General features: G+C 36.5%; 1 protein-coding gene across 1 annotated transcript in view; it reads right to left on the reverse strand.

The window, feature by feature from the left end:
- The window catches only part of col22a1 (collagen, type XXII, alpha 1), a 132,145-nt gene that overhangs the window by 85,708 nt on the left and 32,002 nt on the right, over positions 1-14,435 (reverse strand). The window contains exons 5-14 of the mRNA XM_037692817.1: positions 11,241-11,364; positions 10,811-11,086; positions 10,634-10,714; positions 3,907-4,023; positions 3,756-3,800; positions 3,605-3,667; positions 2,128-2,166; positions 646-699; positions 490-543; positions 352-405 (exon numbers count right to left, since the gene is read on the reverse strand). Coding sequence (XP_037548745.1) covers positions 352-405; positions 490-543; positions 646-699; positions 2,128-2,166; positions 3,605-3,667; positions 3,756-3,800; positions 3,907-4,023; positions 10,634-10,714; positions 10,811-11,086; positions 11,241-11,364 — 907 coding nt within the window. The remainder of the gene's footprint in view (positions 1-351; positions 406-489; positions 544-645; positions 700-2,127; positions 2,167-3,604; positions 3,668-3,755; positions 3,801-3,906; positions 4,024-10,633; positions 10,715-10,810; positions 11,087-11,240; positions 11,365-14,435) is intronic.

Below are 14,435 nucleotides of genomic sequence, written 5' to 3' on the forward strand. Positions count from 1 at the left end.
GATGGATGGATGGATGGATGGATGAATGGATGGATGATGGATGGATGGATGAATGGATGGATGGATGGATGGATGCACGCATGCATGGATGAATGGATGGATGGATGAGTGGATGGATGAATGGATGGATTGATGGATGGATGGATGAATGGATTAATGAATGGATGAATGGATGGATGGATAGATGGATGGATGAATGGATGGATGGATGGATGGATGGATGATATACCAGATTAGATATCAGTGAAATGTGGTTGTACAGAGCTGAGTTTTGACTTGACTTGTTAACACTTTGCACTGAAGGAAAAACCTTCTTTGTTTGCCTGAAGTGATTAGAAAAACCAGACCCACCTTTAGTCCAGCTGGACCTGGTAATCCTGAAACACCGGGCAGGCCTGATTCACCCTAATTGCAAAGAACACATCAACATTTAGGCTTTTACACAATATACTCCTGTATTGTTTTCATTATACACGCTCTGATTCTTACTTTGTCTCCTTTGTCACCAGGTAAGCCATCAATACCTGGAATACCTCCTGCACCCTGTGGAACGATTACAAATGTGTGGTTATCATCAGCACATGGCATTTTATGTCCAAGAATGACGGATAGTAAAATCGGTCCTCAGAATCTTCAGCTTCACACCTTCTCTCCTTTCTGTCCAGGAGGACCTGTCAACCCTATACTGCCTCTATCACCCTGTGAACAGAAGATAAGGGTTTAGGGCACTTGTTCTGTCAAACACAAGCATGCAGGCTGACCCGTGCCGGCGACGACAGCGTGCTGTCAGAACATCAACCTGCGAGCTCCACTCAGAATTGTTATGAAACATCATACGGTTGTTAGACATGTATTAATAAACCTGGTCAATAACAGAACAGAAGGTATTACACACAGATAAGATGGAAATCTGTAAAGGAGACATAAAGAGCCACACTGGGACAAACAGAACCCTTTTGAGTAAAGAATTAAGAGCCAGAATCTGTTGCCAGTTTCACCAGGACCCACTATGGTCTGGTTCAACCCAGAAACTCCAGGAACAATGGGTTCTCCGTTGTCCTCAGAAGGTTTTGGACTGTACAGTGATGTCACCGTCTGTGCCAAAGAATCCAGAGGAATTTCAAAGTTGGCCTCCGTTAGAGGTAATGGCTTCTAAATTACACAGAATGCTGAAGTCTTACCCACCACAGGACTTCCCTGTGCTTCTTAAACCACTTTACAAGCCACACAAGGTTACCCTTTAATTACCTCAGCTCTATATTAACACACAGACTTTCTTTATCGCTACGTTTTGAAGGACGGTGAACAGTAACGCTGTTGCACAGGAAACTCCCTGCTCTGGTTGACTAAAGGTACAATTAGAATTAATCAGAGCGGGATAGACTCACTTTCACTCTAACACATGACTAACACAGCTTATGTCATGTGTCTGCTTCGGTTTTAGAAAAGTTAACGACCACAGTCTGTAGCCTGCTCACAGAAAAGGTTAGAACAGATGATCACAAAGTAAGATCAATCCTGGACTGAGTGAACTGAACCGAGCGGCTTCTTTCCTGTCTGGTCTCTTCAGACACGGCTCCCACAATACATGACCTCCTAACTTTACTTTCTTATATAAAACATTATACAGAAATATGTTCTGCTTTTCTTGGTGTATAGACATTTTTTTATCAGTCAGAACAGAGTTTACTTCAATTATTTTGATTAAAAAAAGAATCATTTTATTTAAATTTTTAGCACCTTATTATTGTTTCTAAGAAAATATTTTACTATGGGGCATCAAAACTGCTTATAAGAACCTTAATGGATTTTGAGTGAAATAAATGCAGCAGTGAGACTCTTCCTGTCAGCATGTAGCTGCAGAGGCTGAAGGGGGGCGAGGAGAAGCTCATGTCACAGTAAGGCTTGAATGATGTGTCCGTGCTTGTTTTAACTGCTGCCACCAAACCATTTAAAGGGGGCGTGCCCTGGTTTATTTATTGTGTTTAAATGGTTAAATATAGACTGTAGGACAGCGAGGAGAAAAGAAACTATGTTTGGTCCACATGCTTATCAAACATGCAGACAAACATCTGTTTGGGTTAGAATGATGCTCATGCAAGGTGAACGTCACATCAGGTCACTTACCTTCACCCCTCTGCCACCTTTGACAGAGTTTAGATCGCCCTGCAAATAATTAATCAATAAGGATCAATTATTATCGAGGCAGGAAGAGAAACAGGATAGCTGGAAGGCATGCAGTGTGAAATAAATGAAGATGGATTAGCATTAAATAATATTAAGTACTGGGTAATCCAAACTTTACTAAATGCAAAGCTGAGATGCACGATGATGCCAAATGAGAAACGCTCCGGAGGTTTTGTGTCTTTTTGTTCTCTCGTTTTTATTTTTTATTTTTTTCTGACATTTTTATTGTTCACAATTTATGTATTTATTTATCTTTGTGCTGTTTAAGACATTTATAAATCATATCTTTCTGACGACGAGGACTATGACTTCTGTTTTTTTTGTTTTTGTAACATTTATACATTTCAAAATATTTAAGTACTTCCAAATATTTTCCTTATTAGAAAATATATCCACATTAGAATCTCTTCATTTCCTTCAAATAAATTCTTCTTAAAATCTGTTTCAGCATATATTTAATCCCCTTTTGCTACTTTTAGCTATTGTTATGTTACTTTGGGCTCATAGCTATGTTTTTGCTACATTTAATTTATTGCAACTTTTAGACTTAAGCTGATTTTTTGCTATTTTTAGCTCATAGCTAGCCTTTTGGCATCTGTAGCTAGCTATTTTATATAATTTCAACTAGTGCATTGCTACTTTAAACTTTAGCTAGCCTTTTTCTACTTGTAGCAAGTTATTTGGTAACTAACTAACTATCTCTTGACACTTTAAGCTTTTAGCTAGACTTCAACTACTTTCAGGTTTTAGGTAGCCTTGTGCTACTTTAGTTTTTAGCTAAACTTTGACTGCTTCAGGCTCGTGTTTTGCAACATTACCTTTTAGCTAGCTTTTTGTTACATTTAGCTTTAGCTGAACTTTTATTACTTTTAGTTTAGATTTACTCTTTTTAATTAGAGTTTTGATACTTTTAGCTTGTAGCTATCATTTTACTACTTTTACTTTTCAGAAAACCATTTAGCTTTAAGCTTTTTGCTAGCCTTTGGATATGTTTATCTATTAGCTATCCTTTTGCTACATTTAAGCTTAAGCTATCATTTAGCTACTTTTACCCTTTACCATACCTTTAGCTAAATATAACATTTTGCTAGACTTTAGCTACTTTTATCTTTTAGTTAGCCTTTTGCCTTTTGGGTTATAACTAGGCTTCCATATTTAAATTTTAGATAATATTTGCTATTTTAAGCTGTCTTTTTGGCAGATTTCGCTTTTAGCCTATTTTAACTCAAAGCTAGTGTTTTCTGCTTATTTTAGCTTTAATAAGTACTTTAGCTTTTTCATCAAATTTCAGCAAATCCATTCAGCTCTCAGCCTTTACTCAACATTTTTACAGAAAGTAAAAGTTCTGTAGTTTTTCATGTTCTCTCTGCATTAGAAGATAAAAATATGTGAATGTGCACACTTTAAGATTTCATACAGTTTCTCCTTTTTCCCCTTTGATGCCTGCTGGTCCGACAGCACCTTTAGGGCCAATGTCACCCTGAAAATGTAGGCATATCCAGAATGAGAACAAAAGTCTGAAACACAGAAGCCTCTCTGTCACACTCAATGCTGCAGAGGTAGATGACCTTTTCACCCTGCGGACCTGCAGCACCAGGTGCACCGATGTCTCCCTGTGAGAAATGAAAGTACATCGGTCTTCTGAAGGCCGTTACAGAAAGGCTCCCCCCTGAGGAGTGGACCAAACAGATGGGGGTAAATGTGGGTTAGGGGTTTTACCTTCTTCCCCGCGGGGCAGGAGCAGTTGGCTTCAGGGCCTTGTTTCTGCTCGGCCACTGTCGGTGTTGGAGTGAGAATCTCCACCGGAGGAGCCTCTGTCACAACTTTCTTTGGGCACTGAAATTAGAAAATACATTTAAAAAAAACTTTTATAATTTATGAGAATTAACTTGCTCATATTGTTTGGACATTTTTTAATTTCCATTGTCTACAAACATTTACACCTTTGATGCAGTAACCCTGGGTAAGTAGCAAAGTGATTTTTAAGCTGTTAGCTCGTAGACAAATGTTCTGCACACTGCGGCTCTGGAGCCACACGAGGACCTTCAGGCTTTCTCTTTCTTAGGGACTCCTAAGTTTGGTCAAAGATAACACTAAACTCAGTTGTGTTTCACTTTGAGTTGAAAAAAATTCATACTTTTAACAGTTGACCCGCTTGTTATTAGTATTTTTCAAACAGCAGGTTGTTTCGATGAACTCAGCACTCAGAGCATCTCTTCATTTTAGGACCAGAATTAATCTAATTTGAATGAACTTTCCACTCGAATATGTTTAAAATACAGAAGTCAATGATACTGATAAATAATTGGTTCTTTAGCTTTGTCTATTTTTTATTTGACAAGATTTCTGACTGATAGTGTTTTTGTTTGACACACTGAAAATTATTTTGATTTACTTCAAACTGTTAGTTTTTCACAACTACTACATGTTTTAATGAATTTAGCTTGTTTGTAAAATTGACTGACTTTAAATGTATTTATTGGGGGCTAAGGATGACTAGCTGAGGCCACCATTATGATTTGGTTTAGATGTGAATAAACTAACAACACATTTTTCATGTTCATTTCATTAGGCTCTAGTATAGTACTTTATTTTCTCACTTCTAAATAAATAAATAATTAGACACAATGTCACAATATATTTTCTATGCATATATAGCATATAGCAGCACGGTGGCACAACTGGTAGAGCTGCTGCCTCTCAGCAAGCAGGTCCCTGGTTCAAACCCCGGTCCAGGGGCCTTTCTGAGTGGAGTTTGCATGTTCTCTCCGTGCATGCGTGGGTTTCCTCCCACAGACCAAAAACATGCATGTTAGGCTGATTGGTAACTCTAAATTGTCCCTAGGTGTGAGTGAGAGAGTGAATGGTTGTTTGTCTCGTTTGTCTCTATGTGTCCCTGTGATGGACTTGCGACCCGTCCAGGGTGTCCCCCGCCCCTCGTACAGTGATTGCTGGACATGGGCACCAGCGACCCCCGTGACCCAAAATGGAATAAGCGGGCAAAGAAAATGGATGGATGGATGGATGGATATAGCATATACATATTCATTTAAGTTGTTATTGTTACTTTAAGGGTCCAATACATTTTGTGGCACTTTAGAAATTAATGTAAATATGGCTCTTTGAAACCTAAACCTATGTTGCAGTCCAACAAAAACACTAAAAATTATTCGAACTGAAAGCTGGTTATCATTAGGGAGATTTTACTAAAAAGTGACTGTCACACGACCTTAGAAATTAATCAGATTTATAAATCTAGAGAAAGCAATATAAAAACGAGAGTTGAAAAAGAAATCATTTTAACAAAAATGCTTGTCTTGCTGCAGTATTTTAAGTAATAATAATAATAATAATAATCGTTTTATTTTGTTAAGGAAACAGAAAAAAATTGTAGCAACTTGGACAAAAAATGGAAATATCTGAATTAGAGCGAATGAAGGGTCACAGGCTAAAATGATCAAGGAAGTGAAGGATCTGGAAGGATTTAGATGAATTTAAGACAAATTACAACAATTTGGGAAATAAGAAGTTAAAATGAATATAGATGAAGACGAATACAGACATTAAGACATGAATACATATGAAGACTCCGAACTTAAAATATATGAGATAGATGATCAGCTTTATTCAATTTTTTTTCCTGTAATTAAAGATTGTAAATATTATAATGAAAAGAAATTTAATAATATTATAAAGACAAAATATGACCTCTCCATTATTCATATTAATAGCAGAAGTTTAAATGCAAATTCATCAAAAATAACAGATTACTTAAAACAGTTAAAGGGCACTTTTAGTACAATAGCAGTCTCAGAAACATGGCTGAACGAGGAAAGTATAAATACTGCTAACATTGAAGGGTATGAACTTTATTATATGAACAGAAAGAATAAACGAGGTGGTGGAGTAGCTATATTTATAAATAAGGAAATAAAATGCAAAAAAAAAAAAGACAAAATGTCAGTAACAATTGAAAATCTTATGGAAATAATTACAATTGAAATAATAAATAAGAATTCTAAAAATATAATTATAAGCTGTGCATATCGATCACCTGAGTCAAATATAGAGCTCTTCAATGATCAAATCGTGGAGCTGTTGGAAGGGAGTTCAAATAAAACTGTTTTTTTGTGTGGTGACTTTAATGTTGACTTAGGAAATAATATAGACTCACATAACAATATTACATTTATTAACTCAATGAATAGTTTAAATCTTTATCCATTAATATCAAAACCTACAAGAGTTACAACTCACAGTGCCACAATAATTGATAATATTTTTACAAATATAACAAATAGAAAAATAACGGGTGGTATTTTGATCACTGGTATAAGCGATCACTTACCAATCTTTACACTTTATAAAAATCATCAATGCAATATTAAAAGAGAACCAAATAAGAGAAAAATAATAAACACGTCAAAAAAAGCTTGTGATAATTTAATAGATGATTTACAGAAACAAAATTGGATGGATGTATATGTTGATGATGTAAACAAAGCATATGAAGTATTCATTAATATTTTAGGAACACTGTATGAAAAAAATTGTGTGCAAAAAAATGATCCAAAGCGTAATGTTGTTGATAAACCATGGATGACTAAAGGGTTAAAAAACGCTTGTAAACAAAAGAACCACCTGTATGCATGCTTCCTAAAACTAAAAACAAAAGAAGCAGAAGAAAGATACAAGAAGTATAAAAACAAGTTGGTATGGATAATAAGAAAACAAAAGAAGGAATATTATAGTAATTTATTAGACAAAAGTAATGGTAATATGAGAGCAACATGGCGAATAATGAACAGTGTTGTGAAAAATCATGAAACTAAACCAAGTGTTCCACAAGACTTTGTAAAGGATGGTAATGAGATCCATGATCAATATGAAATTGTAAATGAGTTTAATCATTATTTCGTAAATGTTGGCCCAAGTCTTGCAAACAAAATACCAAAAGTGGATACAAATGTGAATTCTACAGTTGCAGGTTGTACCAACAGTATATTTCTTGAAGGAACCAACAAAGAAGAAATACTGAATATTGTAAAAAATATGGCAGACAAAAGATCAAAAGATTGTATAGACATGGATATGATGATTGTAAAAAAAAATAATTAATTATGTTATTGAGCCGTTTGTATATATATGTAATCTGTCATTCTCAACAGGAATATTTCCAAACAATATGAAAATAGCCAAAGTAATTCCACTTTTTAAAAATGGGGAGAAACATGTGTTTAATAATTATAGACCGATATCATTATTGCCACAATTTTCCAAGATTTTGGAGAAGCTATTTGTTATCAGATTGGATCGATTTGTTGATAAACAGAATATATACTAAGTAATAGTCAATATGGATTTAGACCAAACAATTCTACATCAATGGCACTCATTGAATTTATGGAACAAATAACAACTGCTATTGACCAAAAAAAGTGTTGTATTAGTATTTATGTTGATTTAAGGAAGGCCTTCGATACTATAGACCACGGGATTCTTCTTGAGAAGTTGTATAGATATGGTATTAGAGGGCCAGCATTAAAATGGGTGAATAGTTATTTAGAAGGAAGGAAACAGTTTGTTCAACTACATGACAGAAGATCTGAGTTTTGTAATATCACGTGTGGAGTGCCCCAGGGTTCAGTACTTGGACCCAAGTTATTTAATTTATATGTAAACGACTTAGTAAATGTGTCAGGTCTTTTTAGATGTTTTTTATTTGCAGATCATACAACTTTTTTTTTGTCAGGGTAAAGATATAGAACAAACGCTGAAAATGACACAAATAGAAATTGTGAAAATTCAAAATTGGTTTCATCTTAATAAATTATCATTAAATCTAGATAAAACAGATTATATGATATTCAGTAATAGTAAAAGAAAAGTTGATGCTCCATTTATGGTAGAAGGAACTGAGATTCTTAGAGTTAATGAGGTGAAGTTCTTGGGTGTTATTATTGATGAAAAATTGACATGGAAATCTCATATAAATAACTTAAGAACAAAAGTAGCAAAATCGATAGCAATTCTGTACAAAGTAAAGGAGTTATTTAATGAAAAAGCACTATTTATGTTGTATAATGCACTAATTGTTCCTCATTTAAATTACTGTATCGAAGTCTGGGGTAAAGCATGTAAAACAATTACAAACCCACTTTTTATTTGACAGAAAAGAGCAGTATGAATTATCACCAGACAAAAATTAAGACATCCATCAAATGTATTGTTTTGTCAACTCCAGATATTGAAATTCTATGATTTGGTCAATTACAGCATTTTGCAGATTATGTATAGGGCTCATAAAATCATATTGCCCGTCAATATTCAAGTACATTTTATTAAAAGGGAGAGTGTTTATTTTCTTAAAGGGATAGAAATGTTTGTGAAGCCTTATTTTAGCACTAGTTTAAAAGAACGATCCTCTGTAATCCAGGGGATAAGATTATGGAATGGTCTGGACGATACATTTAAAAATGCCAGATCTCAACATATATTTAAGAGAATGTTAAAGGAGAGTTATTTGACAGAATACAAAAAACTCCAAATTGAATCCACTAAAGTTATTGTTTGAGTTGATGATGTTGTTCTTTAGTTGATCTTGTTTTAAATCACTGAATTTGTTGCACGTCTTGCTTTTTGTTTTTGTTTGGTAACGAGACAGTAAGGGTAAAAAAGGGGCAGATTTTATAAGATTCATTCTTCTTCTGCTGCCTTTCATTTTATTTTGACTGTATACATTTTTTTATTATTATTTTTGAGTTGTTATGGTTTTAATGCAATGAAATGAATAAATTAAATAAATAAATAAATAAATAAATAAATAAATAAATAAATAAATAAATAAATAAATAAATAAATAAAAAGCGCCTCTAAATGTAAATGGACTGTACTTATATATCTCCTTTCTATCTTATTTCAAGATACTCAAAGCTCTTTACAACAATCTGTGCCTCATGTACCCATTCATACAGCTCTATACTAGATCTATACAAATATAATTGAACAAATCATTCTAAAGAGAATAATCAGAGCTTTATCACATTCATTCACTGATGGGACACACATCTGAGGCTATGAGGGGTTCAGTGTCTTGCCCAGGGACACTTCGACATGTGACTGCTGATGGATTCGAACCCCCAACTCTCGCATTGGAGGACGACTGCTCTAACCATTCAGCCACAGTCGCCCAGTAGTGGAATATAAAGAGTAAATGAGTATTTGTCTGGGTGCAAAATTCTCATTTCAACTGGATGTTCAGATCCCGGATGAGCCCCCAACTATGGCCTAACCTGGAATAAAAGAGTGCAACATTAACTGTTGCACATGACTTATATAACAGTATTTTTATAATATGATAATAACAACAAAGCACATATATTATATAGTACACCCACTGGAGATTTTAGTTTTTTATATTATTATCAGTACATTTAGTAAGCGCACTGATTAAATGGTGATGCTGTATGTGCTCCTTTTTTAGTTTTCTTATCTGTTTTTACATCTCCAATCAGTTTCAAAATTTCCCTTGTTGACCTGTCTCTCTAAAACTCAACTTGCTGCTTTTAAGATGGAAAATTAAAGCTAAGACAAAAAGTTGTATCACATTTGTTAAAAATTTTCACAGACAATGTTTCATTATCAACTATTTGTTGTAACTAAAGAAATGTGAGTAATACAGGCTGTTTTAACTGTATGCTTTAGATATGCTGTATATTAGATATGATATTGTTAATATTATTGTTGTGTTAGATTCTGCTGTATTCAACAATGTCAAAACCGTCAGTTTAAATCATCAACTAAAAGACCTTTTTTCACAGTAACGGTCATTTTAAATAAGCAGAAGTTACTTTTTTATTGAAGTTTTGCAGTCATGTGAAAATGACTATGGTACTTTTTTAAACGAGTTTCAGAGTAAAAAAAATTTTTTTGAAAAATTTTTTCTTACATTTTTTGATGAAGACAGTCAAAACACAAGCTTTTAAAATTGATGATGTCTTAGCCCAACCTCTAATTTAACTAAGAGCACAAGTGCATCCTCCTTTTCTTCTTTCTAATTTTAGTTTTATTTAAGTTTATGTGTTGTTGTTGTTGTTTTCTGTTTTGGATATATTTTCTTGGCAACATCACATCATTTTAAATTCTATCTTGTAAATATTTTCTTGTGGTATTTCTTGTTTGAAAAAGGCATTCATAAATTTTGGAGAAATTTTTTTCTTTTTCTTTTGGCTTGTGTCCATGTAACGTGAAAGAAAACATCGTGGTAGTCTACTCCCATTAAGTGTTTTGTAACAGTGGATATACTACTGAGACTAATGTTGTAATAGATTTGAAAAAAAAAAAAAAACTTCCCTTAACTGTGAAATGCATTATTTTCTTTCATCTAAAGTGCAGGTTGACCTTCAGTTGGAAGGTGCAGTGTGGACCCACAGCCAGTGGTACTTACAGGCCCAGTTGGAAGATCACAGCAGGTCTCCAGTTCTGCATGCTTTGAATCACAGTAAATCATCATCCTCTGGAGGTCAAACTGCAGGAACACAAACACACAGCTGATCAACAGATCAGTCTTTAAGAACAAAAACTTATATGAAGAAAGGTTTTGAGAGGAAGTGTAGAGACGCACATCAATCGGCACGCTGTCATACAGCCTCTTCCCGATCACAGTCTTTCCCTGAATATCGATGTCCTCCCGGTCCTCAATGGGCAGAGTCTGGATGTGTTTACAGTCCAGGTACAGGGACACAGACTTTGCCTCCACACTGAGTGCAATCTTGTGCCAGTTGCGGTCAAACAAACTGTCAACTTCAGGGTTTTTAAAGACAGTTCTGACAGCATCTTTTGTCAGCCCAACAGCGTTGTACTCCACTGCCTTGTTCTCGCCATCCAGACGGATGGACACCTGATGGACGACATCAGTGAAAGAAGAAGTTTCACTTTATTTGCAACAAACCAGCAGGGTAGCAAGAATGATGAGGAATGAGTGAGCTGGGCCTAATCTTGAGTGTAATTTATCTAAAACAGGATACTCACAGTCAGACGTATTATTGACCCACCTGTGGGATTCCATATTTATCATAAATCTGCCAGAGGTACCAATCTTCACGTCTTGAGGTTTTTCTGAATTTGAATGTGGTCACAAAGGCATACTCATCTGGCAGACCTTGAGAAAACACTTCTCTGCAGAATAAAAGGTCATTGTTAGTTATTGCAGTGGAGGTGATAAACAGTAAATATGAGTGGATGAACCTTGATGAACATGGTGTCTGAGGCATGTCACACGTTACAGACACCATGTGGCACACATACTGCCCTGGTAGGACACTCAGACACTGAGTCATTGAAGGATTGCACCTCTTTTTCAGAAGCAAATCAGCAAGTTGTGATTCTAATCACCCAAATCTTCACAAAGGGAAACGTGTGCCTCAAACTGAGCTGCCAAACCAACACGTTTTCTTTCTGCTGACAAATCTGGTGCATATTTCAAATAGATGGGGGTGGGTTTGTATTTGGAGGAAAGCTGCCCAACTTCATATAAATAACTAGCAGAGTTTAACACTGTCTGATTCTTCAAGACCTCCACTGTTTGCGATGTATCCTGAGACTTGGTAGTAATTACCCAACCCTTCCTGTGGAGGAAGAGAGCGTGGTCCAGGACAGAAATCAAGGACAAGTTTGTTTGTTTGTTTTTTTAACCAAGTGAAAATAAGATAGTGATAGAAATATAAGTAATATTTTTATATTTCATCTGTTAAAATCTATCTCATTAATTTTTTTTTAAATTATTTTCTTTCTCTGTCACTTTGTAATTTTAGTCCTTGTGACAGTGGATTATATTCACAATGTGAAGTGATTAGAGCTGTGTCTGACTGCAAACAGTGACCTGGCATGATTTTATTGTTATTTGCTTCATGGTTATGACACTGAGACAAAACAATAAATGTGCAAAAAAATGCAGCAAAGTCCAGACTCTGTGTAGTCTTAGGCCCTGTTTACATGACAACGATCCAATGAAAATTGATTTTTTTCCCCCATTTCTATTAACACATTTACAGGAAAACATTCTAATTACAATCTCTGTTTACACAGGAACGGTAGATGTGGAAAAGGTGTAATTCCCTCGCCACGCCACTAGTTGCTGCTGTGTTCTTTGAACTTGAAACTAAGTGTGTATGCATAAAAAAAAAAACATTCTACTTGAAAGTACCTACAATGGTCAAGATGGCAGAGAATGAAATATTTCTATGGACAGACGACGAAGTTCAACTGTTGTTTAGTGGAGCTGCATGAGATCCGTCCGATGATTTAATGATTTAAGTAAAGAGGTAGAAAATGAGCACTGTGTTGGAGAGCTGTAGTTAGATTTAGAAGAGTCAGAAGCACAAACAGTACTCTGGTATCCGCTATTGTCAATATTTTCTTTATCTGTGGATTGTAGGAAGCTGTTATGTTTTGCATCATAGTGCACATGAGCCAGGGATTCCCTGACAGAAAAGAACTGTTTGTTCTGTCTACACGACCATGGACACCAGGACGTTTTGAACCATTGCACTCTGGAATCTGTTCTCAAATTGTGCCATTGTCAGAGAAACATTTGCTATTTTCGTGTAAATGAATTGTAAAAATGCAATGAAACTCTTCCATTTTCACTAGAAATCATTTTTGTGTAAACAGGGCCTTATGGGTCTTTTCCACAGCTCCTCTTCAGCGCGGTTCGTCTCAGATGGGTTTTGAGCGCTTTTCCGCTGTCATTTTTTTGTGGAACCGGATCTTTTTGGTCCCTTCTTCGCAAGGGGACCAAGTTGTCAGGATTTATCAGGAAAGGAGCAAACCCAATAGTTGCAGACAGGACTCAGGACACAGGAAGTACAAAAATATGGATATTTAATCATATTAATCCAAAATGGCTGACATGGCAGCAACTCACACTCAGGGGACTTGAACAGGACAGGATACATCAGAATAGGACAAGGAAGACCCAACGATGATGCGACAAAGGACAAGACTCACAGAACAGGCCTAAATACACAGTTAAGACAGGACGTGATTACAAACAGCTGGGAACAGAAGGTGGAATTAATCAAGACTAATGAGATACACACAAGGGTGCACAGACAGGGAAGGCCCACAAGATGGTGCCATACCTACACAAGTGAGCCGAGCCGGCAGAAAAATGTGACGTCAGAACACTGATGGTCACTGATTGGTCAGGGGGAGGAGTCACTGGATCTTTCAGAAACTTTTCAAAACACCGATCCGCCCTTTGCAATTATTCGGAACTCAGAGCAGCGGCTGGACGTATTTTTAATATTTTAAATGGTAAATGGACTGTACTTATATAGTGCCTTTCTATCTTATTTCAAGATACTCAAAGCAAAAAAACAAAACAAAAAAACAATAATAACAACACCGTGGTCTAATGCTGAAGTTCAGGCATTTATGTGTGCATGGTGGCCCACAACAAAATACAGAGCGAGCTAGATGTTCTAGAATGTTCTAGAATAGCACCGCTCAAGGTGGCTGCATGTTGGAGCAGCTCTGTTACTTTCATTCTGAGATTTTGCTTTTGGAAGTTGGATGTCCGCATCGACGAGGAGCTCGTCAGACTGCTGGGAGGAGTGGCCATCGCACTGGGAGGAGTTCTGCCCTGCATTTGGGTGGTACTACAGCCTGAGGGAACCGAGAGGCCAGCCAAGTCTGGGTGGACGGATCGAACGGCATCTGCAGCCAGTTTCTTAGGATCCACTGTGGAATGGACCTTTACAAGAGATCCTTCCTGCCTACACCCATCAGTATCTATAACATCTCTTAATGAAATGAGGATAACGAGTTACAACAACAAATAATTTCCCTTTGGGATTAATAAAGTATTTTTGAGTTGAATTGAATTGAACTGAAGATGGAGCTCCGTTGGTCCCCGACTCCCACCAGTCCTCTCCACCGGAGCTTCGGAGCCCCCTCAGACTGTGCAGGGCGTCATCTCCCGAGCGCTGAGCTCCGATGGTTACCGCGGAAGATCCTCCATGCTGCCAGCTCAGGCTCCAGATCCCGGCTTTGCGTGCTCTGCAGGCTCCGAGCTCCACTGGTCACTACGGAGGAACGGAGGATCACACGAGCTGCTGACTCACAGAAGGCCGGGGTCCGGACCCCGGACTCGCATGGTCATGCAGGCCAAACGCTGATCCCGGCAGAAGACCAGGACTGGTCTGGGATGGAGAGTGGGAATGATTTTTAAAAACATTTTATTTATA

Source organism: Nematolebias whitei, chromosome 19 (genome assembly GCF_014905685.2).
Source record: "Nematolebias whitei isolate Nwh7 chromosome 19, NemWhi1, whole genome shotgun sequence".
NCBI lineage: Eukaryota > Metazoa > Chordata > Actinopteri > Cyprinodontiformes > Rivulidae > Nematolebias > Nematolebias whitei.